Source organism: Nothobranchius furzeri, chromosome 10 (assembly GCF_043380555.1).
Source record: "Nothobranchius furzeri strain GRZ-AD chromosome 10, NfurGRZ-RIMD1, whole genome shotgun sequence".
In the NCBI taxonomy this organism is placed as follows: Eukaryota; Metazoa; Chordata; class Actinopteri; order Cyprinodontiformes; family Nothobranchiidae; genus Nothobranchius; species Nothobranchius furzeri.
This window is the reverse complement of record NC_091750.1, coordinates 56,848,309-56,872,876: the sequence shown is the minus strand read 5'-3', so window position 1 is coordinate 56,872,876 and position 24,568 is coordinate 56,848,309. Positions and strand designations below refer to the sequence as shown.

The 24,568-nt window shown below is 41.9% G+C and overlaps 1 protein-coding gene across 4 annotated transcripts in view; it reads right to left on the bottom strand.

Annotated features, from left to right (window-relative positions):
- Nucleotides 1-842: 842 nt before the first annotated feature.
- Nucleotides 843-24,568, bottom strand: part of aff4 (AF4/FMR2 family, member 4) — a 38,180-nt gene continuing 14,454 nt past the window's right edge. For 2 of the 4 annotated variants that reach the window (XM_015961379.3, XM_015961376.3), the window contains exons 2-21: nt 17,789-17,918; nt 15,165-15,941; nt 14,647-14,685; nt 14,387-14,473; nt 14,087-14,108; nt 13,900-13,963; nt 12,363-12,452; nt 12,138-12,273; nt 11,242-11,998; nt 11,020-11,153; nt 9,529-9,614; nt 9,064-9,322; nt 5,270-5,358; nt 4,881-4,944; nt 4,652-4,788; nt 4,336-4,407; nt 4,137-4,230; nt 3,973-4,016; nt 2,064-2,272; nt 843-1,190 (exon numbers count right to left, since the gene is read on the bottom strand). In XM_015961379.3, coding sequence (XP_015816865.3) covers nt 1,063-1,190; nt 2,064-2,272; nt 3,973-4,016; nt 4,137-4,230; nt 4,336-4,407; nt 4,652-4,788; nt 4,881-4,944; nt 5,270-5,358; nt 9,064-9,322; nt 9,529-9,614; nt 11,020-11,153; nt 11,242-11,998; nt 12,138-12,273; nt 12,363-12,452; nt 13,900-13,963; nt 14,087-14,108; nt 14,387-14,473; nt 14,647-14,685; nt 15,165-15,941; nt 17,789-17,914 — 3,414 coding nt within the window. In that variant the 5' untranslated portion in view covers nt 17,915-17,918 and the 3' untranslated portion in view covers nt 843-1,062. Of the gene's footprint in view, nt 1,191-2,063; nt 2,273-3,972; nt 4,017-4,136; nt 4,231-4,335; nt 4,408-4,651; nt 4,789-4,880; nt 4,945-5,269; nt 5,359-9,063; nt 9,323-9,528; nt 9,615-11,019; nt 11,154-11,241; nt 11,999-12,137; nt 12,274-12,362; nt 12,453-13,899; nt 13,964-14,086; nt 14,109-14,386; nt 14,474-14,646; nt 14,686-15,164; nt 15,942-17,246; nt 17,502-17,788; nt 17,919-24,568 lie in introns of those variants that run through there. The other 2 variants (XM_015961377.3, XM_054730724.2) reach the window with 2 other exon arrangements.

Genomic DNA, 24,568 nt, shown 5'->3' with positions numbered 1-24,568 from the left:
CAATTTCATAGTGAGAGAAGTTATTTTTATAAAGTAAAGCAAAAACCTCTTCCAACATTTTGACTTTAAGAATTGGAAATAAGTTCACGGTTTGAAACAAATAAACTGAAGATTTTATATGAATTCAGTCAGAAATGTTCCATTTAGCTGGCATTTATAGGATTATCCTCAGCTGCTAAGAGACTACAATGAAATATAAATCAAAATGGTAGCTTTAGAGCAGGGTTACTCAACCCTAGTCCTCAGCACTCCCTGTCCTGCATGTTTTCTGCTTCAAGCACACCTGGTTTACATATTTGAATAGCCTCCTCAGGAGGACATCAAGTGCTGCAGAAGCCTGTGAGTCCATCATTAATTTAGGTCAGGTGTGTGGCAGTAAACACCAGTGTTTGAAATGGCAACATGGAAAACATGCAGGAGAGGGGGGGAGCTGAGGACCGGGGTTAATAAACCTGGTTAAAAGGACTTCATCCACCAACTTACTTATATATTATTGCATGTAAATAATTTTATGACTGCTAACAATTGTGGCTAAAGCAAAAATCAAATAGAATAAAAAGAAGTAAAATCAGGTATTATTGGTGACTGTTTTCCTGTAGCTCACACACAAGGCACAAAAACGATAAAGAGAAACATTCATTTTAAAGCACCTTTGGTGTTCCTGGAAGGTACTTTGGTGGAACAAAGTTAAATAAAAAGCTAAAAGCCAAAGTAGCCCACAAACAAAATCTCAGTTTTAGTGTACTCAGAATAAATATTTCACCCAGTGCCAAAGAGATAAAAACCAGGCCTTCAGAAAATTTCATAAGAACGCAGATGAACGATCAGTTGTTTTTGATTCCTGCTGCAGCTGCGACGCTTGGTGCAGTCGAAGGGGAGAGATGTCCGAAATTTGCTCAAAAGTCTTTTTGGCAAGCTGGTGCAAAAAAGAAATATGGACACAGTGCTGGAGAGAAGTCTGCCAGGTTAACCACATGTGAGCGTATGTGGAGGACTAGAGGTGAAGGAAAGGCTGAGGTTCGGGTGTGTGACAGGAAGCAGCTTGCAGGGAGCGAATGCTCGCTATGGAATGAGATCAGAGTCCAGCCGCAGCCAGTGGAGACCCTGCCGAGTGTAACGCACCAGTTCTGTCATGCTGCTGGTGTTGAAGATCAGTGGGCCCATCGCTTTGTCCAACTCCATGAAAAAATCTGAAACAACAAAGCAAAAAAAGGGTGACCAATGGCCGGGAGATGCGAAGGCTCGGTCCTCTTAGCTGTTGTCTCCATACCAAATCGTCTCTTTCAGGACTTCTGCTAAACGTCAGCATATTGTGGCCATTTCAGCAGTGAGTGATGTCACTCATCAGCACCCAAAGTTATCCGCAGATACTTATATTGTATTCAGAGGACCAGGAGAATGGTTGTGTGATGAAAAGCCGGCTTTCAGTGGCGAGAAGCCCCAATTTGTACAAAGAAGTGGACAATAAAGAATTTCAGGGGGATTTTTTTCAGGGTTGTCAAGTTAGACATGGCAAATTTAAAGCAGCATCCATGCTTTTGTTTTCCTAACATTCCGCTTCACTATGAAATCTTCAAACTTTACAAAAACCATTTTTTGGCAACATAATTTCTCACCAAATTATAATCAGCCCAAGTTAAGCACAAGTCCCGCCCAGCGACTCTACCGGGGCATTTTAGAGTACATGCCCCTGTTCAGGTACTCATTTAGCTCCTGAAATGGCTCAGAAAACGTTTAAGGCTGACCCAGTGAAGTGGAGACACGCATGCCATGAAGGTTCTGTAAAATTACCCGGAAGTTCTGAAAGCAGAAGTGGATCTAATGTTATTCATAACCAACAAAATTTGATGAAAACACATGATTTATTCAACACCCATTCCAGGTCAGAAAATTAAACCTTCTCAAACACAAAAATTGCTACTTTCATATTGATGCAGTAGAAGTTATGATAAGATATCTACTGAGAATTAATAAGTGTCTCAACAACATCTGTATTTGTTTGCAAACACAGTTAAACTACTGAGTCACCAACTTTGAAGTAAAGATACGGCAGAAACTCCTACCTTTCTGCTCCTTGGACAGTTGCTCGGCCTGGTCCCAGATCTCGGTGGCGTACAGGAAGTTGGAGGTGACCTGGACGTAGCTAGCAGCCATCTGGTGGATGCGCTGAGGTATGGTCACGGAGGAGCTGGTGTTGCTGACAGTCGAGTAGCCTCCTGCAGTGCCGGGCGACAGTTTGGGCGATACCGGAGAGGGCATTCCAGCTGCTTTACTGTTTGAAAAAAACAAACAAAAGAACGTTTGTTGGATGTTAAGGTAGCGCGACTCGTGTTGCGAAGGACCACAGTCACCAATTCTTGTCACGTGTCTTGCCCATGTATGTCTGATCTCTGAATTGTGTGTACTGAAACTCTATTTCATTTCTCTGTATGTCTTGCACATGTGGTAAAATTGACAATAAAACTGACTTTGACTTTGAAATGTCAAAATGCATTTACTCACTAGTCACAGGATTGATGCCATTCGCAAATAGAAATATTAGGGGTGGGACTTAATTAAAAAGTAATCTGATTAATTAGAGGCTTTGTAATTAATTGATTAATCTTAATTAATTGCATTTTAATCGCGCAAGAAAACTTGCCTCAAAAGCAATTTTTCAATTAAAAATAATTAGGCAGAGAATCAAACCATACCAGTTCAATGACCTAGTGGCAGAGTGTCAGCCCTGGGACTGGGAGATTAGGGTTCAAATCCCCGTTGGGTCATCCCAAAGACTTTACAAAAATGGGACCCAATGCCTCCCTGCTTGACATTCATCTTTAAGGAGTTGGATTAGTTAATAGTTCTCGAGTGCGGCCAAGTCTGCAGCTCACCGCTCCCCACAGGGATGGGTCAAATGTGGAGGACAATTTTCACCACACAACTATGGGACTTTAACAATAGACAAAAACTCAGGCTCTTTGAATTTCTAAAAAAAATGCTTTTAAATTGTGCTTAAATAGAAAACAGAAAAAAAAGTAGTTTTGAACAGCTGCTGTGTGTCATACTTTTAAAATGCACTGCTGGCATAGGCTGGAGCTATACCAGAAGCTTCACTACACAGCTTTCTACCTTTGTGACTTATTGGTCAATTCGGATGATTGACACCTCTTAGGTATTTTTAGGGCCAACAGAATGAAGCGTGACTCATCAAAATTAGACTGACAGCTTAGTCAGCCAACGAGACTCATTGTAACACGGACATCCACAAACCAGGAAAGAGAAAAGTCCTACTGGATGTTTGAGTTCTAAGCCTGTTTATTTATTTATTTATTTTTGTCAAACTGGCTTAGTTTTCTGTCTAATCTGGTTTCAGTGTGACAAAAGAGGGGGGAATACCTTCTGTTTTAGTTTCTCTCTGGCTTCTATCTCTGTAAAACTTCAGTGTGGAATGTTGGGGGATACATATTTAGAATAAAACGGGTGAATAGAATGTGTGTAAAATGAGATTTTTGGCAGTGTTAAGAGACTGAAATGAAAGCAAAAACACTCACACAGGAAGAGGGATTTCTGATGAATTATTTGATTGTAGTTTTAGTTGTGAAAAAGGTGAAAACAAGCACTCTGTGCATAGTGAAGAACCAAAAAAATGGAGTAGTTTTAGTTGTGCTTGGAGCACAAAAATAAAGTCTTGTATCCAAGGTTCTGATGGTTTTTCTTAGATGCAGCTTGACGATGTTTATTGATATTCAGGAAAATTATTTTGCTCCTAAACTTCATAGCCCCCAATCATAGCCCTTGAGCTCAAAGGGTCCATTTTTTAATGCATTTTTTTTTCTAATTAATCATAGTTAACTATTTAAATTCCCAGCCCTAATAAATATATTTAAAATCTTAAGGTTTTAATAAACTTGAGTACCGATTTACCTAAAATAAAGAAACAGACCTCCTTTTTCCATAAGTTCACAAAGCAGCAAAGAATACATGACTTACTTTCCCATTCCAGGAGAGGGAGCCTGGGTGTTACTTAGAGAGTTCTGTGGAACAAAATCAAGAACATTATGTTCACACGACATTTCACATTTACATCCTACATCTGCACATATGGAATGGATGAACATTTTTAAACATTTGAGAATGTGTGAAACCCAAAGCACCTTCAAGTGTTCTGTGAGCGTTTTGGAGTACTTTAGAGCACTGTCTTTCCTCAGTTTGAACAACCGCAGGTAGAGGAGTGACTGGCATCGGAGGCTGGGGGAAAAAACATGCAATTATTGCACTCTGGAGAGGAAAGCAATGCGCAGGCAGATAATTTCAGCAAACTAATAATCTGATGAGGTGAGACGGTCTACTCACCAAAGCACCGCTAGCCTCTTGTCTGCTGAAGTAGCGTCTGGAGCCATGTAGCTTTTTAACTTCATAGTGTATCTGAAAGCAAAGGCAGGACATGTTCCACCAAATCTGTTTGTACAGCAGATCCACGCAATATTTTCTTCTCTGTCAAAAGCTAGTTCTTACATTACCCAGAATGCATTAGCATAACTATTTTCATGTTTTAAATCTTTTGTAACTTTAAGGACACATATACATTTTTGTTTACACAAATCTCATGACCAGACTCCATTTTTGAATGTGAACTCCACAAAACAAACACTTTGATGTCTATTCTTACTTGATGAGCTCCACTGTCTCAGCATACATGGGGAAAGGCGACTTGGCTTCTTGGGCACTCTTCTCCAGGGCGTTGCCGCACTCGATGAAGGAAACCACGGCATCAAGGTAGCAAACTGCCTTCACAAAACGGTCCAACTGTGAAGGAAGATTGGGATTTAAAACAGATTCTCGTACTACATTTCGTGTTGTTACTGATTTTAATTGGTGATTGACTTGTCCCAGCTTACCAGAGTGTCTGCATTGTGCTTGAGTTTCTTGGCTTCTTGTAAATAGTGATCAGCCGAACAGACCCTGGAAAAAATTTATTAGCAGGCCAAATAAATATTGGGCATTTATTCCTATTTCCTGTTTATTCTCTAAATATAAATCTGAAACAAAAAAAACTGCTACAATTTCAGAAGCTTAATGTTATGTCTTTATAATGTAAAATGACCGCAAAAAGTCTAGTCCTTTAAATATGGAATTTTACATAATCTTTCTGGCACTCAGACACTTTTATTCACGACCTCCCCAACCTCCTGTAGTTTCGTGCATCAAAAGCAACCCTAGAGCCCCCAAAGCAGCATTTTCCGACTCCCGCTGAGGGGTTATCCACAGTGAAAAGGGCTCCGCTTACCTGTCCTCAAAAGCCAGCTTGGCTCTCTGAGACTTCGAGCCCTCCATGGAGAGAGGAGGCACTGCCATCTGGTTATTGGATACTTTTTCCTGAACAGACAAAAATAGAGATATACTGACATTCTGAGTAAAAAAAAATGCTCTGGTAAAATGTACTGAGTGAATTTCTTTACTCATGTAAAAAGTACAGGTTCTAGAAAATACTTAAGCACAAAAAGTAAAAAATATGTTCACCTTAAACAACACAAAATAATTTCTGGATTGGGTTAAGAATTTTATTTAAACAACAACAACAACCATATGTTAAAATGTACATAAGAAAATCCCATTTGGCTGAAGCTGCGTAGCTTGTCCTCGATCCTCAAAAAGCTTTCCTAAAGAAATTATTTGTACAACCGTCTCAAAAGGAAAAAAATTCAAGACACACAAAATAGCTTTGTTTTCATCTTTTGTTTATCAGGACTGTGCTGGTACAGAAAATAACACAAATTACTGACAACCTTAATATTTTAGATTTCAAATGTTCAATTACAGTTTGGTCTCAAGAGCTGGAATTTGCATTTGTCTGCAATTATCACTGCAGCTGCAGTGGCTCTACTACTTTTGTTCCATAGACTCCAGCACTTAGAAAATGCTGAACGAGAAGGTGTCTTGTAGGTAGCGTTGGCATTTGTCTCTGAGGCACCAATCATTGACACCAAGTTCAGGAGGTGGCAGGCACAGTGATGATGTTGGTATTCTAGACCATCATCTTTATCCAACATGGCTCCAGCTTCGACAAACTCAAGATCCACATTTTGCCCTTCATCCTTGTCATTCTTTTTCTGCCTTGTCCCCTCAAAAGGTTCACCCTCTTCTTCCAGAACTCCATAGAAATGTGGGCACTGTTGACATCAGTGTTTAAGTTTGTTTAAAAAACAAACTAATTCATAATTCTAACCCGCTACTGCCTATGTTCGGCCACATTTGCGGGTTCTACTTTTTATAAACTCTATGGTTAACACTTATATGGTTAATATTTATATGTCAATGGGTTAACAGGAAGCTTTAGCTAGGCATTAGCTCCGGAAAAGCTAAGTGGAGATCTGGAGCTAGTACGGCGAAGGAACGCGTTCATAAACCCGTTCACACACGCCAGGACGAACGCGCTCACTTTTACATTCATCAGGCAAAATACGAACCAGTTCAGTTCACGTTCACAAAAAAACAAACAAAAAAAACCAACTAACAAATTCACGAACGATCATTCAATGAACGCGTTCGGGCACAACACTGGTTGACGTTTCATTGATTCCAAAAACTTTGAACTAATTTTGGGAACTCAAAATTGGTTTGGTAAGCTCAGTGACCCTTGACCTCTATGCACAGGTTAATCTAATTTATGAGAAGGGGGGTGGGGGGGGGGCAATTGTAAGTTTCCCTCCTCTTTGAATATTCTCTGAAGAACAGCAACATGGGGTCTCAAAACAACTCTCACATGACGTGAAAACATCAAGTGATGTAGACCAAAGACCTACAACATCATCTTGCTGCAGACGAAGTCACTGTGCATCATTTAACTATTCGGCGCACTTTACACAAGGAGATGCTGTATGCGAGTGATGCAGAGGAAGCCTCTTCTTTGCCCACAGCACAGAGCCACTTGAGGTATGATAAAGCACATTTGGACAAGCCAGCTTCATTTTGGAATAAGGTGCTGTGGACTGATGAAACTAAAATTGAGTAGGAAAATTATGAAGATTAAACATGGCTGCCTAACCTTTCACATCCCACTGCATGTGGTTTAGTGCACCAGAAAGTGCAGAAAATGTGTGCGACCCTTTTAGCTGTTTGCACGTTAGTGCAGTAGAGCATCTTTCCATGGTTTTAGGCTCCATCCAATGTTCCGTGACACCAGTGAAACTTTGTGTGCAATCCAGCTGTCTGTGGTGGCATAGGCTGCAACCTCACTCATAGCAGCCTTTAGATTTTTCATCTCCAGTTTAGCTTTCTCAATTTTCTTCCCTTTTTTTTGGTGCCTCAAGACATTACAGTCACACCTGGTTGTAGTTGATGCACAGGAGTTTAAAACCCTCCTGTCTGACAACATAGAGGGTTCAGACCTTGTAAAAACAAAGTTAATGATGGCATCACCCATGCTTTTCTGTGAAACTCTCTTGGTTTCCCACAGTTTAGCAGTTTGTTTGGACCACCGTTGGTGGTTAATTTCCACTTCAGACTAGTTGATGTTAGATCGTTATACCTTTCCAGGTGATTTGCGTGCTTCCTTTATACAAACAAAGAGAAGACCAGTGTAGTTAGGTACGCAAAAGTACAAGATGAAGAAGAAAAGTGTATTTGTGCAGGGCCTTCCGAAATAAAAAAAATCCCAAGGTGCTTGAACTGGTTTTCTAAGGCGCTGTCCACACGTAGCTGGGGATCTGCCAAAACGTAGATATTTTTCTACGTTTTGGCCTGTCATCCACACGAAAACGGATCTTTTTAAAAACTCCGGCCAAAGTGAAGATCTGCGTTTTCTCCGTTTTGGGTGTCTGCGTGTGGACAGACAAAACCGGAGTTTTAAGGTCCGCAACGTCACTTTCCGCGACAAAAAATGCTGACATCACATGTGCGACCTGTGTTTACACTAGCCGACAGCATGCGCTCGCTTTATCAATTGTCCAAGCGCTTTTTGCTTGTTTGTTTTTGCAAGCAGAATTGCTGCTCCTTGCGGAAGACCACAGACGAAGGACGAGGTTAAGAACGTGGGAAGTACTGCCGCCTATAGGTCAGGCATGTCCTTAACAACGTATTTATCCGGGTACGTGTGGACAGAGTTTTTTTTTAAACGAGGTGGTGTGGATGCAAGTGTTTGGAGGGGCGGATATTCGTTTTTAAAAAACCCCGGCTACGTGTGGACTAGGCTTAAAAGGGTAATTGACAAATGACTACTGTAGCAGAGCTCTCAAACAGCCTGAGACACACACACACACACACACACACACGTGTGTGTGTGTTCAGAGCTCTCAGCCTCAAAAATTAGACATTTTCCACTTGGTACAAAAACAGAGTGGGGCAGAGGATCATCTGCGACCACAACATTTATAATCTGTAATTACTTCAACATCTGCAGAAATTTGCTCACTCTGAAAATCCTATAGGATTACCAAACTTATAAACTTACTTACAAAACATGCTAAATTAGCTCATGCAGCATACCTGTATGTGTTTTTTCAGATTTGATGGTGAATTCTTAAATGCTTGAAGCTCATTGTGTTTAGGCAGGCACAGAACACAGCGCATTTGCCATGAATCGCTCTTGGAGTCAACAACTTTAAAAAGCTCTTTTAAATAAGGCCAAGGAAGAAGAATGCAGCGCTCCTTCAAATCTGCAGCATTTCTCAGACCACTGTCTTCATCTATGTTGATAGAGTTGTTCTGTGTCTCAAACCGTGCTCCCACCGAACGCCTTCTCGCTGCTCCGTTTTCCGCCTGTTTTTTTTTAACATAGATGTTCGTGTATTACGTAGTACGTGCACTACGTGAGGTATGTGTCGAAGTAACGAGGCCATTTTGAAGATAGAAGGAATAGAAAGTACTCAAATGCATGGAGTATTATTAAAAAGCCATCAGAAAATTAAATACTCAAGTAAAGTACAGACATACTTGAAAGAAATATACTATTAAGTACAGTAACAAAGTATTCGTACTGTGTTAATTTCCGCCTCTGAAACACAGTAAATAGAAAGTTTTGGATGTTACACAATGAAAGAAAGGTGAGTGAAGTCAGTAAAAGAGCATGAAGGCTTCACTCACATCAGCTTTTCCATCGCGCGTGCGTCCCTTGTCCTCTCCTTTTCTGTGTTTGGAGGTAGAACTGCTCTTGGCGCCGTGGCTCCCTTCTTTTTTACTTCCGTTCCCACTCGACAGCACGCCAGAGGACGAGTTGACTGTTCCCTTTCGACTTGGATGCTCTCCCTTAGGTGTCCGCTGAGAGCCCGACATAGAAGGAGAAGGGGCGGGCTCCTCCTTCTTCTCCGACGGTCGCTTTGAGCTGGTGGAATATGAATCATCGCTGCATTAAGGATTAAATACGAACATCAGGGGAAACTCACAACAAACCAGAGACTATAGAAAGAAGGTTACCAAGTGAAGTTAAGGAGGACGAGTAGAAAATAAACAGGCTAAACAAATGAGTCTCTGATTTTACCATCATTGGGAAAAGTTAAAGACTTTTCCACTGAGTGAATCCTAATGGGGACAAACAGATAAAATACTCACTCTTTACTGCTGTTTTTATGATGGGAAATAGACTTTTCGTCTTGCTTGAATCTTTTGCTCTCTGGCTTTGTGCCTTCCTCGTCGTTCTACAGATAAAAACAGACAAAATTAAACACACTATATGAGTATTTGGATGTATGATGGTTGTTTTGATTCGACTTGCTTTTAAACAGATTTGAACATGTACTAAGTAGAGTAAAATTACATTTCTGCAACAAAAAAAAACCATACCCCCTGCTGATTCCAACATCTAGTAGACCCGGGTGATGAAACAATTTAATCAAATAATTCAAAATAGCCAATTATGAAGATTTAATTTAGGAAAATCTGGATGTTTTTTCACTTTCGGGCAGAGAAGAAGTAGAAGCAGCCAAATCTTCCACTGCTGTGTTTTCACTCATACGCAGTTAGACCACCGTTCAGTCAGCGCTGTTGACACTAAAACCCACTACAGCTGGATTTTTACCTTTGATGATAGCTGTTAGCTAATCCAGCAGATTCTGGAACAGTCACGCAACGGAGCTTCCTGTTCAATCCAGTTACTAGCATTGATGTAGCTAATTAAGGTTCAGTCGCTAAACACACTAGTGTTTAAAGAGGAACTTTTAATGCATTTGTTTTGGTCTCCAGTAGGAACGAATGCCTTGTAAGTCGTACTCTGGGGGTAAAAAGATCAGGTGCACGTTTCAGCACAGAAAAATCAGCCAGAGAACAAAGTGGCAGAACACGACAGAATTTGGACTCTGATTTCTTGATATTTGGACATCTCGCCTCAGATACATACAACACAAAGCTAGCATTGGCACACTAGCCTCAACGTAGCGAAACATAACATTAGCAAACTAAAACCGATAAAGGCTGTCCAAACTATGTCTGATACGTAACGTGCAAAGGCTTCAATGATCACTGGAAAATAGTTATCAAAGTGTCGGTGGTTAACATAGCTGCATTCCAAGCATTAGCCTGACCCGGGTGTTGAATGTTTATAACTTTAACAGTAATTAACAGAGATCTATGGTAATTTCTTGATCTTAAAAGCAGGCTTTACAGCTTGTATTTAGTTGGACTTTGAATTCAGGTCAACTCCTATAAGGAACAATTAAACTAAAAGCAACTTTTTGAACATTTTTCTGTTATTTGTAATTTCTGTTTGGGGAAAAGGAGAAAAAATATCAAACTGAATCAAAAATCGGATTTGGAATGAAAAAAAATTCCTAAGATGTTATCTTTAAGCCATATCGCCCAGCCCTACTCTCCAGTATTTTTTTTAGCTAAAAAAAAACACCCATCCAATGGATGAAAATAAAAATCTACATTTCTTTGATTATTCTTTGGTTTAAATAGATTTTTTTTTTTGCTTCAGTAGACACCAGGATGAAGGTTTTCCTAAGAGTTTCTATTCTGAAAATAAATATAATTTTTAACCTGATTTTAAAAAATTAACCTAACAGAACCCAATAACAGGAAAAAAAACACTGAAGTGGACTCTACCTTGTGTTTCCTCTTGGACTTGCTATGCTTACTGAAGTCCTTGCTGTCTCGATCTTGAGAGTCTTCCCTCTCCACTTTGATCTCCACGGGTTCCTTGTACGGCCGCCCTGGGATCCTAGACAGCAAGCTGAGATCTATGGGAAAGGGAAAGGTTGTGCTTACATTTGGTCCAAAATAAAGAAAAGCATCAGCTACATCAACTGCAGAGCCGTTCGGACCAACCTATCTTGACGAGTAAAGACTGCGGATGAGGCTGCCTTGTGGGGTAGCGCTCCTCAGGGTCGCTGAGCGGAGACAACACCTCTTTCTCTTCCATAGGTGAAAACACACATACAGGGGTCCTGATACTCTCTGGGTACTTGGGAGTCTGTGACGAGGATGGGATGCTGTCATTTCCCTCCGAATCAGAGGATGAAGAGTCTGTGCTGACAATTTCACGAGACTGGGGCGTCTTGGTAGGTGCCTTGGTTTTGCGTTTGTCTGTAGTGGTGGTGACGGTGGCTGCAGAGGGCCTGGGTGAGGACTTGGGTTCCTTTTTGATGCTTGGTTTTCGGGAACCCTTAGTGGGAGCTTTGGGTTGGTGAGGAGGTATTTCTGGAGCCGGCTCACTCTCCACCTTCAGACCTCCCTTTGGTTCCTCCACCACAGGAGGCTTCTCTGATTTTTTAGGCTGCTTTTTGCCCACTCGGGAGCGAGAATTTGTACCACCGTTACCCTGGCCGGGCGATTTTTGACGTCCACGTCCACCCTCCGAACCCTTCTGCAGTGCGCGCAAGTCCCTGCTTGGAGGTGCTGGGGCCGTATCCTTTGACCCTCCTCCCTGACCACCATAACCGCGCCCTGAGCAGCTTTCTCGACTTTCTTTTTTACAGTTGGATGAAACGTTACGGTTGTTCACAGGAGACGCAGGAGAGGGCGGCTTGGTCTTCTGCAACCAGTTGTCCAGCTGCCAGCTCATGTTGGTCGCAGGTGGTTCAGGCTGAAGGGGTGACGGAGAACAGAATTAAGATGCTGTTCAACCATAAGGAATAAACTTTTTACCTAATTTGTGACAAATGTGTGACAGAGTCCTAAAATTAGCGCTAGAGCTTCGTATAGAGTTACGGTGAAATGATTACGTCAGGAGAGGCGGGTCGCGGGCGCTCATTGGCTTCGCTGTCCGTCGAGCTGCTTTCACTCTCGCTGTCAGAACCCGAGCTGCTCTCGGAGCAGCTGCGGCTGCTGGGGTCATCCCTGGATGGCTCGGCTGCTTCGCTGTTATGGGACACAAGAATGTGGACGTGTGGAAAATGTCTATACATAAATAAACTTATTTCTAATATTAAACCCAAACTTTTATTTACCTTGCTGGTACGTTTCTTGAGGGATTCTTGGCATCTTGTTCTCCGTCGCTGTCTTCACTGCTGCTTACATTCAAATCTTCCTTTAGCATACTGAAATCAAATATTTAAACTTAATTACTTTTCACTACTTTATGTGCAGACAGTTTCAGTCTGCTGGACCTTCTGTAGGCTTTTTGTTTTGATACTTAAGAGTAGGCTTGGGTAGCTTTAGATACGTTTTTTTTTAATCAATCAATCAAAGCTTTATTTATTAAGTGCCTTCCGCAACCCTGTCAGGAAGCCCAAAGCGCTGAACATGGTTCAGTTGAAGGTAAATATATTGAATAAATCAAAAATAAAAGCAATTAAAATTACAAAATACAAATTACAAAATAGGTGAAAACATTCTGGTACAGGACAAATGTGTAAAACAATGGATAGAGTGTAGAGCCCTGCACTGAAGCCCTAGGCCCTCGGGTCGGCCCTCGGGTCGGCCCTCGGGCCGGGCTTCGGGCCAACGACTGTGTAATTACCTCAGACACGGGCCGGGCGCCTTTATTTTTAATCGAATTCATTAAAAAAATTGAAACACTTAAACCAGGGGTCGGCAACCTGTTCCCATCAAAGAGCCATTATTACCCGTTTCCCACAGTAAAGAAAACACTGGGAGCCACACCAGTACTCTAAATGAAGCCTGGTTTTTGGTACCGATATCTATTTGTTTAAGAGAAAAAGGTACTTGAATATTTGTTTATTAAACTAAATAAATAACGGTGGATAGCAGAAACTCTGCAGAAGATGATTTATTCAACTATCTGAACAAACATTTAAACTGGTGCTCTTCTCCTTTTAGATAAGTGGGTTGAGGATGGGTTGAGTAGACTATCCAATCTGCCTAATAAAGGTTAAAACTGGGATATCGCAAACTTAATTCCCACCAGTGAAGTTGTTATTGCATCCTTAATTATAATTTAAACTTGTAACACAAATAGTTGTTTATATCTTTAATTCCAATTATGACGTGTAAGGACACCAACTGGACTAGAATCAAACACAGAGGTGTAGATGGCGATTAAACGTTAAAATGCACGCATCAGCTCACAAACAAAAGCCATGAATGACGCGGCGGCACTTTGTTAAATTGCTGATATTTAAATGTAGTTTAGTAACACAAATCTCATCACAGATGTCACATTTAGCTCTGTCGCTGTTTTCTTTCACAAAATGCAGCAAATTCTTTTCCCGGCGTTTTCTTAGTCAGCAAACTGGGAGAAGTGTTGTAAACAAGCTACAGTCTGTGAGCGAGAGATCAGCCAGCGTCCTCCAGCCCCATGAGGCAGAGCAGCAGGAGGAACGGAGCTGTACAGGACTTTCTTTGGGGATTGTATTGAAATTTTGCACCGAATAAGATATATATTTACGGTGCCAGTGCCTATTGAATATTTCTGGTTGGTACTAAAGTGGTACAGAGTTTTGGTACCCATCCCAACTCAAGAGTTTATGCAAATCAATAAAAGAAAACATACCCACGACAAGGGCGAAAAGATTTAGCTCTTACGTGGGGTGGTCGCTGCTGTCCTTCGGCTGGTGGCTGCTGGAGCTTTTAGATGAACTGACTCGCTCTGAGATACAGGTGAAAAATAATGCATGCATACATTAATAAATAGCATTTATAAAAACCATGAACAATTAGCCAAATTTAACACTTAGTTATGTGCAGAATGGATCTGGTTTATGATACTCACTGTGCACACTTGGATGTGTATCCTGAGATAGTAATAAAAAAATCTCAATTAATTTCATGAAAGTCATTTTATTCCTCCACTACTATAAAATATATCCGTAAAATATAATAAATGAGCTAATTTCCCTTTAAATCACGTTGCTTTTTAATCCAATGACTGTGATTTTAGGAAACCAAAGATCAAATTAGTCATAAATGCCTTTTTTTTCAGTTGCGTGAATGTAACAAATATTTATTAGCCAAATGAATCCAGAACAAAACAATCACTTAAGTCAGTTAAAACCACGGCAGCGATGCTGACCTTGGTGGGGAATGGAAACTTGGAGGGCTCCGTTTTACAGGGAGTGTGGATGGCTGTTAGCGGAGGGGGCCACGACTGAGTCATTTCCTGAATGAAAAAAAAGAAAACACACACACACACACACACACACACGAGAGAGAGAGAAGAGGAAAAATGTAGTGGATGGGATGTGAGTAAAGTGAACTGCTCCTTTGCTTATTTCAGTGGTTTTTCCTTTTATTCCAAAAGCTGATCACAGAAACAAAAAGAAAGAAGCATACCTTCAGAATTTCGTCGACACAGTTGGCATCGCTCGGCCCCTAAACACACAAACACCATGTTCAGCAGACATGTTCATAACTATGCTCTCATTACAACAGGTGAGAGGTGGCTTCCATTTAGAGTCCCGTGAGTCACCCTGAAGGTATTTTATGAGCCACAGGAGTTCCTGCAGCCCTCCGGTGGCGTGTTAAGGTTTCCTATTGGGCATCACTAAGAATGCAGTTTGTTTAACACAATAGTGAAAGAAAGAAAATGATCTTTTATATAGCGCCTATCAAGATAGAAATCGCGACGCGCTTCACAAGAACAAAAAGTTCAAAATATAAAAACTATTTTAAAAAAAGTTGAAAAATATGATTAAAAGGAGAAAAAACTTGTGATTAGTGCAAGGGAAATTAGTGGAGTATAGTGTGTAAGTAATAGATTACAGATGAGATTCCATGTAGCTCTCATATTCAACTATTGGCCAGTCTAACCAGAACTAGCATAACGCGATCATGTCCTAACTAGGACTCACCTCTACGGGCTGTGAGGGGATCTTGAGTTTGGTTAGCGAAGCCTTGCCGTTGGGCTTCATCTCTCCCATGGTGCTGCTGTGTGACTGTCCGCTGTAGTTTTCCGCCTGGGAACTTTTGGGCTCTGCAGTTTCTTGGCCATCCATAGGCCGAACGTAAGCTGTGGGCTTCTGCAGCATGGAGCTGGGCTTGGACATGAGTGACGGAGGAAAGGTCTGACTCGAGTGTCCACTGGGGAAGGAGGTGTGAACCCGTGAGGGCGAGTCCCAGTTGGCCTCCCGGTCTCTTGGAGACTTGGAACGATAGCGCTCCTTGCTGTGATGCTGCTCGGATGACAAGGAGCTCCGCGAGTGGCTGCCGGAGGAGCTCAGGGAACCCTTGGCTGGACTGGATGTATGGGACTTTGAGTGGTCTGATCCTGCACCATGCTTGCTCGACTTCTTTTCTCGCACTTCCCCTCTTTGGCTACTGTTGCTGCTACTGCCGCCGTTGCTCCTCTGGCTACTGTGTCCGCCCGAGAGTCCAGAGCGTTTTTGGGATTGTGATGATGATCCGCCCGCTGCCGGGCCAACAGGAGTCCACTTACTGCTCTGGCTTCCACCAACGCCACGCTGGTCCCCGCCAAACAGAGGAGGGACGGATTTGTCCTCAGTGGAAGACGAGCTGTTCGAAGGTTTATTACCGGGCTTTGGAAGCGTGTCACCGATCGACTCTTTCATCTCGTCGTAATTACCCAGCATGCTCTGAATACGGTTGGACAGTTTATCTTCTTTGCTGACCTGAAGAGAAGCAAAGATGTAATTACGTCGGATTTATCATCGTTTACAGAATTGGGGGTAAAAAAAAAGGGTCAGAAAATACTCATCAGTAGCCCGTGAGTGTTGTTTACACAGTTTAAACCCTTGTGAATTAGAATAATGGTTCCAGCACGCAGGTTAATCAATCACTTTGACCACATGTTGTAGCCCACACGGTCTCCAGTTTCACACCTCAGTTTTGTTTGACAGATTCACACCGGGGGTGGGGAAACACAAGCCGTTATCTGCAGCAGGAAATGTAACTGGCTCGGTCATAACACGCTCCCCACCACCTCCTGTTAGCGTGGCCTGGCTCTCATTTGTGCAGCTAGAGAAGAGTAATACCAGCCATTTTTCTGTCAAGCTGCTGGTTTCAGTTTGTGGCGTCAACAGGAACGGTGCTCTCATTACGAACATGTTGGAATGCCGTCAGAACAGAAGATGTTCTCAATCAACTCACTCAGCTTAGGATTCATCTACTGCTACTTCCAAGTAAAATTGTTAATAAAAAGTATGAAAAAAAAAGACTGTAAATAAAGTTTTATTTTTGTTAGACAAAACCTCTTTTTGCTGTGTTTGTAAATTAATATTGGATGTGGTCCACTGCGCTCATCCTACTGCACTTCTGTAACAAACCACACGCTGACATATAAAAGCTCATTCAATTTGCCTTCTAGGTGCATAATAGTGATTATTCTGTCGTTGCTGTGGCAGTGGATCTCGGCCAGTCAGGAACGAACCTTTCCATTATTTCTTTAAACATTACACTTTCAAAACATTCAGCTACAAAGTCCAAAAACATATTTTTTTCCACTTAATTTGCTTAATTTTTGTGTTTTTAAGACAAAATCTGCATGAAAAATGCATCAATCAATTTACTTTTATGTATATAGTTATATTGAAGATGACCACGAAGCGTGCAGATGCACTGTGCACTATAAAATCGTTACCGCTGTGCTGGTCTACAGTTGGGAGGCCACAGCTGCAGCTGTGTGCACACATGCTCTTTAATGTAGAACACTGTAAAACTTCCACTTAGTGGAGCGTGACAGTCACAAAGTCAAACTAAAGCTTACGTAAGACTCGGCACAAGCAGGAGCAGAGATAAAGTAAGTACAGAAAGTCGTGACTTTAACCGCTTTAGGGTCACACAGAATGCTATAAACAACAAATCAACTAAAAAAGCTGCTTTTTCAACAGGTAACGGTCAAAGACTTTACCCGTCTTTAACGTCCGTTTTTATCCCTCGCTTTGTTGTAGTCCAAAACACAAACACCCATCACTCACCTCTGGTGGCCTTTCAATTCCCAACCTGTCAGGACACATTCCTCAGTGCGTCTTTGATGGCTAGTCCTGGCTAAAGGAGAGGAGCCACTTACATCTGCTCAAATCTGGTTAGTGGCAAAGATTAGACCAGTTCAGAGAGCCTAAATCCTCTTTACAATTACATTGGTTGGTAGGAGCTGACTGGCCTATATCTGCATCTGTGAGCACAGGCGGAAGACGTAGAGGAGGAAGTGGAGTGAAGACACAGCGTTTTGTTTGTTTACGTCTAACAGCTGTGCTACAAAACAAGCACTGGGTGTGCTAATAGCCTGTTTTGCATTAGTGTAAAAGTTTGTCAACTTCTTATTATGGATTTAAATCAGAACCAAAGAAAAAGTATTTAGTATCAATACCCAGTAACCACATTCGGCTCTCGGCTGCCTCGCTGATCAAAACAAGATATTAAAGCTGCACACGTGAAGCTTTTCGTTTTCTGCCAATGATGCAAACTCCTCCAAACGGCTCGACAGGGCAACAGAGAGAGTTATGTTAAACAAACTTACTACTTTATAGGGTTCAGGGAAAAGAGGGGAATTGGCTGGAAAGGCTTCTCCTCCGCCTTGCTGGATTTCTTGATTTCTCCTTTCTCGTTCTTTCATTCGGAGCACATTCCGGTCCTCACAATTCATGTTGCTGTTAACACAAACAGGGGAAAAAGGCTCAACTTAAAACAGACAGTAAAAAGGCTAGGTTTATGGAAGCTGAACAAGCTGGGTGCTTATTAAAGTGACAAAATCAAAGAAGATCCTGTGTCTATGGGAAGTCAGACACTGTCTATCTGAAATCTGTTGTCAGGAAATCTCTGATCAGTACTTTGCTAACATTTTTCTGTACTTTACAAAAAGAAAAGAAAATTTAGCAAATTCTGTTAGAGATGACCTTTGTAGCGTCTAATGAGCGTAGGCTTGTTCAGACACAAAGCAGTCATTTATTTCTACTGCAAATGCTTCTTATACAGATTTTCTGTGCAAATTAGCATGCAATGAATTTTGCTTTGTAAAGATTAGGAATGTAAGAAAATACTGAAATGCTGAAATATTACAATGTTTAATAATGAATCAATATTTAAAAACAGTGTATCCATTTGTTTATTGGGTACTTACATGCAAACATTCATATATTAGTGATGGACCGATATGAAATTTTTGGGGCAGATACTGATATCGAGATCACTGTTAAGGCCGATAACAGATATTTGCCAATACCGATATACTGACATTAATGCTTCTAAAATCAGCAGATTTTGTATAGAATGAAATTTATTAAAGCTGAATTATGTACATACAACACACACACTTACGGTTCTGAGATGATGTCATTCACTGTTCACATGACTAAACAGATGCTGTGCTACGAACTGGATGGGGTCCCATGACTTTGTTTAGTCATGGGACTCTACCCCATCTGGTCTGTAAAGCCTGATTCTTGCTTCTCCGTCAGCTCCGCAAGGGACAGACACGCACGGATTGACGGAAGCGTTTTGCTCTCATACTTCTCCGTCTCCTGGGGAGTGTAGCAAAGCAATTCCCCTTCAGGACAACAGAGGGCATAGCGCTGTTCTGTGGTATCCTGGCATGTATCCGGTCCAAGATAGTGTGTTTATATTGTGTTTTTGTATATAAGAGACTTTTTAACAAACAAATTTGTCTCTCATACTCCACCTTTTCATGCGCTTGCCACCTCTAAACCCACGTTTCCTGTCCTTTCCGTCCACAAATAAAACGCTTGCTACGCATCTTTTCACTCCTCCAGTCACGGGGGAATTAAACGTTCATGTTTTTAGAGTTTGTTCGCGAGGTATTCTTCAAGCTGCTCCGTGTCGGCCGCTAGTTATCCTCTGCTCTCTTTATGTTTTTGAGGGCGCAATGGCGGCGGTGAAGACAACAGCGCCGTCCTGACCAATCACAAGCTTGTGTTGTCCGTCTCGACGGATGGATGTTTGGAAAAGAGAGCTCGACTCCGTCCGTCCTTGCGGAGCTCTCCAGCAGGTCCGCAAGGACGGATAATGGCGTTGCGTGTCTCCGCACGGACGCAGGCGGAGAAGCATGAATCAGGCTTTAGAAGGGAAAGACGATGAGCAAATGGTGAATGATTCAAACATTGTAGCTAGAGGCTGGCCGGTATATCGGGCCGATATATTCAATCTTTATGTCTTATTTAATTTATATTGCACACAGTGAGAGTTCAGTTGTCTTTCACAATCAATGTGCTACTAAAACATATATATCTGCCTTAAAAATCAGCTTTAGATATCGGCCATCGGCGAACAAATTCTTTCAAAATCTATATCGGCACTGGCCTAAAAAAAAAAACATATCGGTCGGCTTCCTAGTTGTAGAAGTGGGTGGGGGTGTTCTGACTATCCGTGCTTCCTCGTCGAATTTTCCTACCGCAGCGTGTTTCGACAGCTGATTCCTATGTACAGGTTTACTGAAAATTGGTAGCTACTGTTAATTTATTTTATGAAAAAAAAAGTGGATAGTGTAAGAAGCAGTTTAGTCATTTTGTAAAAATTAACCCTTTAGTTGCTAAAAACATTTGAATATTCTCAGAACAATAACGCTGTGACGCAATAATCAGCCTGCGCATGCGCATTTCCCCAAAGTAGCACCTTTCGACGGGGAGCACGGATAGTCGGAACGGGGCAGCAGGGAGTGGCCGGCAGAAACAAACCAAAATGTTGCCATGTTGAAGGATTTTTGTGGGAACAAGCTTCTCACTGGCCAAATCTACCACCGCTACTGCTCCCTCTACATGCCGCTGAAAGTGTAGTTATTGTCCTATTTATCTTTATTGAGGCGAACTGCTCGATATATTGTGATATTTATTCGAGGCAACTATGCCCTGCCCTGATATATCGTATCAACAGATTCCGACCAATCCTACTCCTAATAAGGATATGTATTCCTAAAATTCACATATTTCCTTCTCTATTTAATTCACTAATAAAATAAGGGTATTTTTGCTCTTTACTGTGGTCTTAAAATTTGAATGCTAAACAACAAGAACAGGAAACTTTATGGAGAGCCTTTACAAAAGGGTGCAAAATAAACCAATCGTGGATCAGGTCAACATCACATGGATAAACACGCCTCCATTCACTTGTTTTTTTCCATCTACAAACACAAAAACCAAAGGCAGGGCAAAGTCTGTGGGGATAAAAACACCGAAACTGAACTTGCCTCTATTTGCGTTGCTGATTAAAAAAAGGTTAATGTGTTTAAAGATTTGCAACATTTCACAAATATTGATGTCCACTAAAATATAAAATAGGCTGCAGTTTTCAAAAAAGAAACTAGCACATTTTTACTGTTGCTGTTAAAACAGCTTTTACTTCTGCTGGTGACAACAACAATTATAAGGATGTTTACTCCTGTACTCCTATATAATAAACACATCACTTTAAATTCTCAACAAGCATGACCAATTTGGGAACAAGATTTTAAAAGCAGACACAATAATTCATAAGACAATATTTACATATAACCAAAAACGGGTGCAGCTCCAATTTAGTAAACAAAGCAACTTTTCATGTCTAACACTTGCAAGGGAGTCGAAAATGTCATTTCTCAACTGCTCTTCTTAAAAAACCTCAGTTTTACATTCTTAATACAAGCCAGATATGAGTCAGTACCCAGAACAGAGAACGGGATTTACACAAATGAATGTAAGTCATAACTATTATTAATTATAATTTTGTTTGTGGCCATTAAACATCTTTTAGCATACAAACCCAGCTGAGAACTAAAAACCAAGTACATAACAAAACACTTTTCAAGATGACAAACTTACAGCTGACCTGACCACTGATTACCTCCTGCAGACATCTAATGTCTACAAAGATGATTTACTAGAGCCACGTTCCAGTAGATTCTGCTTAATGATAGTCATTTTCTCTAATTTACTACACAGCTGACAGGCACAAGCTTTCATTTGAGGGTCTTTCAAGCTATAAATGTTGTCTGTGGTTTAAGAAAAGGCACTGGAAATAAGACGGGTCGGACAAGTAATCAGGCTACACCGTGTACCTGTATTTACTCCGTAGCATCAGCGGTACATTAGGATGTAAATAGGCCTGTTGAAGTTGGCATGGAGTGGGACAGCATGGCTGAATGAACTGCACAATGTTAATCAAATGACCCAGCAGCAGGACCCTTTGTAAACACAGCTCACGTCAACAAACCAACATGATGTGTTGATTTTCATGAGTTGAGTTACCCCCAAATTCCACTACCGCCGCTCCGCTCCGACACGAACGCCGGAGCAAAATCGGTCCCGTTGTAGTCAATCAGAGCAATTCCACTACTGCGGCCGTGCTCCGGCAGTGCGGAAACGTGCGCCGCCCTCTGTTCCGGCGTCCGGCAAAAATAGAATCGATCCTATTTTCGCCAGACGCCGGAGCACCTCCGCAGTCAATGGACAGAAATCACAACCGCCCAACAGGAAAAGGAGCAAGCACAACTTCCGTTTTTCACAATAAATCGATAAACAAAAGGCGTTTTTTGTTTCATATGCACAGGTTTAACAACTTTTAACAACTATCAATGGCGGCTGAAGTTTAAATGCACAAAAGTAAGCCATAAATACAGTTTCTACTATCAAAGTAGTCACACTTTGTTGATCCAAACATTGCTGATCTCTCAACACACATGATGGGCAGATTAAACAGTTCATGCCGATGCTTCTCCCACACAACGGGTGTTTGGATCTAACTTCCGCGTTTATTGCTCGGACTGTATCGCAAGATCGAGAAAATCGCGCGCATGCTTGTTTGCCCACCTCAGGTCTCCGCACCAGAGCGGAGCCGTTGTAGAGCGTGTACCAGTAAAAATTGAGTTCGGAAGCGAGCGGCTGCGGAAGGCGGGGCGGACCGGAGCGGAGGTAGTGGAATTTGGGGGTTAGCCTGGCAAGCCAGACTAAATAAATGTATTATTTAGTCTGGCAACGCTTCATTGACTACGTTTACATGCAGCCAATATCCGGGTTATGATCGGGTTAAGGTCGGGATTCGGGTTTCTGAGTTGATCAGAATAACCCGTTTACAAGCATAAATAGAAAGAGTTACCCCTAACTTGCATAACCCGATATAAATGCGGACGTTGGGGTAGCGTCAGGACGTATGGACTACGTCCAGACGCAATATGCGTCATTTCCGGTTCTTCTTGTTCCAGTATCCGTGAAAACAACATGTTTCCCAGTTCGGAAGAGATAGCGACCGCGTTTGTTTGCGCTTTAGTTTCCTCGTCACTCCAAAAGTGTGGTGTTGTGCCGCAACTCGCCATTTTGCTCCCAACTTGTTGTTTACTTCCGGTGTTCTGGCGCATACGAGACGTCTCGCTACTCAAAAGACCAAGATTCTTTGCGAACAGAGCATGCGCAGAATACACGCTTTGATGGGGATATCCCGATATGCGTTTACACGACCAAACATTCTGGTTAGAAAAGGGTTACCCCAGGTGTAGTAACCGGGTTTTTAAAAACCCAGTTATGAGCATATCCAGGTTTTTGGCGGTGTTTACATGGACCTGCGGAACTGGGTTATTGTGAATATTCGGGTTTCAAAAGGGTTACTGGCTGCATGTAAACGCAGTGATTGATGGCTCTCGGTTGTGGGGCGGGTTCTACCATTGTCTTTCAAATGATCTCCGCATTCCACTGGACAATGAATGTGACATACTCTTGTTTCACTCTGTTGCATCATCCCACCCACCAGGCATATAGAGTGCCCTGATTGGCCCACAAAGCGGATAAAGCTCTGTGATTTGTTCACTAAGCAGATAAAGCACTATGATTGGCCCACCATTATGGACCAATCACAGCTCGTTATGTGTTTGAAACCCCTCTAGAGAGCTGTGATTGGCCAGCCAGAGTCCTGGAAGGAGTTGCGGAGGTTCCAATGGAGCGTGCCTAGACTTTGCAAAGCAAGAATTTGGTTTAGTTCACTAGGCTAGAGTTGAGTAGGAGTGAGACTGTCACTGTAGTGAAGTTCTAGAGGAAATCCTCATGCAAACCTTATCTGTCTCTGGTTTCAACCAGCTAGCACAGAAACTTGCTGGTAGACAAGTTTGTCAGTCTGGTTTGTATTTGTCTTTTACAACAAGCAGAAATAATCAAAACAGTATCTTCATCTTGTTTCTCACTCTTTAAAGACTATAGCCCTTTTTACAAGACACACCGTGCCAGCAAATCGACGTAATATTACAGCAATGATGAGTCTTTTAAACGCGCAATGCCAGCATGGTGATGCGTGAATTTTGCGGCATTTGTTCCTCCCAACTTGGTAGTAATATTGCAGTAATTGTCTTTCTTAAAACGGCAATTGCACCTTGGCGCAACACAGGGAGGTGTCATGGGGAGTTACTGCCAAGCTCCAGCTGGCAACTTAATTGAAAATTAAAGTGAAAACAGGCCGCAAGTTTTGCTTTTTGAACAAAATCAGTTGAGATGGCAAACTGGAGCAAAGCAGAGCTCCAGGAGCTTATTTCTGTTAAAGCTGGAGCTTAGATCACCAGAGACTGCATGGGGACTGTAGAGGACACACACCTTTAGGGGTGTCTTGTCAAAAAATACCTGATGAGCATGGCTTTGACTGCAATAAAAAGGCAAGTTATGTCCAAGATAAAGGCAGAGGTGCGTGCGGATCATTTAGCTTCCTTGCGTTGTCTGCGTGTGTGTGTGTTGGGGGGGAGGGGGTAGCCGTGGCACTGGAATTCCAGATGAACCGATGTAAGGGAAACACTTTACTAGATTATTATATGGTTACATAGCCTGAGTGGGAGGGGGTTTCTAGTGTAATATGTCCAGCCCTCTTTGATGGATCTCCGGTCTAAGTCCCAGTGGCTTCTTTTTCTCTTAAACTTACAGTCCGGAGAACTCCTGACTGGCACCGACTGCAAGAAGTCCATCAGAAGCCCGGAGGCGCCATGGCTGTTATGCAGTTGCATTACATTAGCAATTATGACAGACAAGGTACCAACAGTGGGTTGAAAAGGTAAGCTAATGTATGTTTTATGGCTGTTTGACGTGTCTGTTGCATCCAGAGTTATACCATCAGATTCTGTGACTCTAAGAAAGATGGTTTAATCTTGTGATTGTTATTTTTCAAATTGCTTGAACAGCTTCTTCCAGGAACATCGACTCCACCTTAAAAAGAAGTATGTGTAAACATGTCCTACTGACTACTATCATCGCATAGATGGTGACTTATTTGTGATTCCCACAAACATACAGGATGTCATGTTAACTTACTGTAAGAGTTATTACTTCAGGTTAAGTGGAAGGCT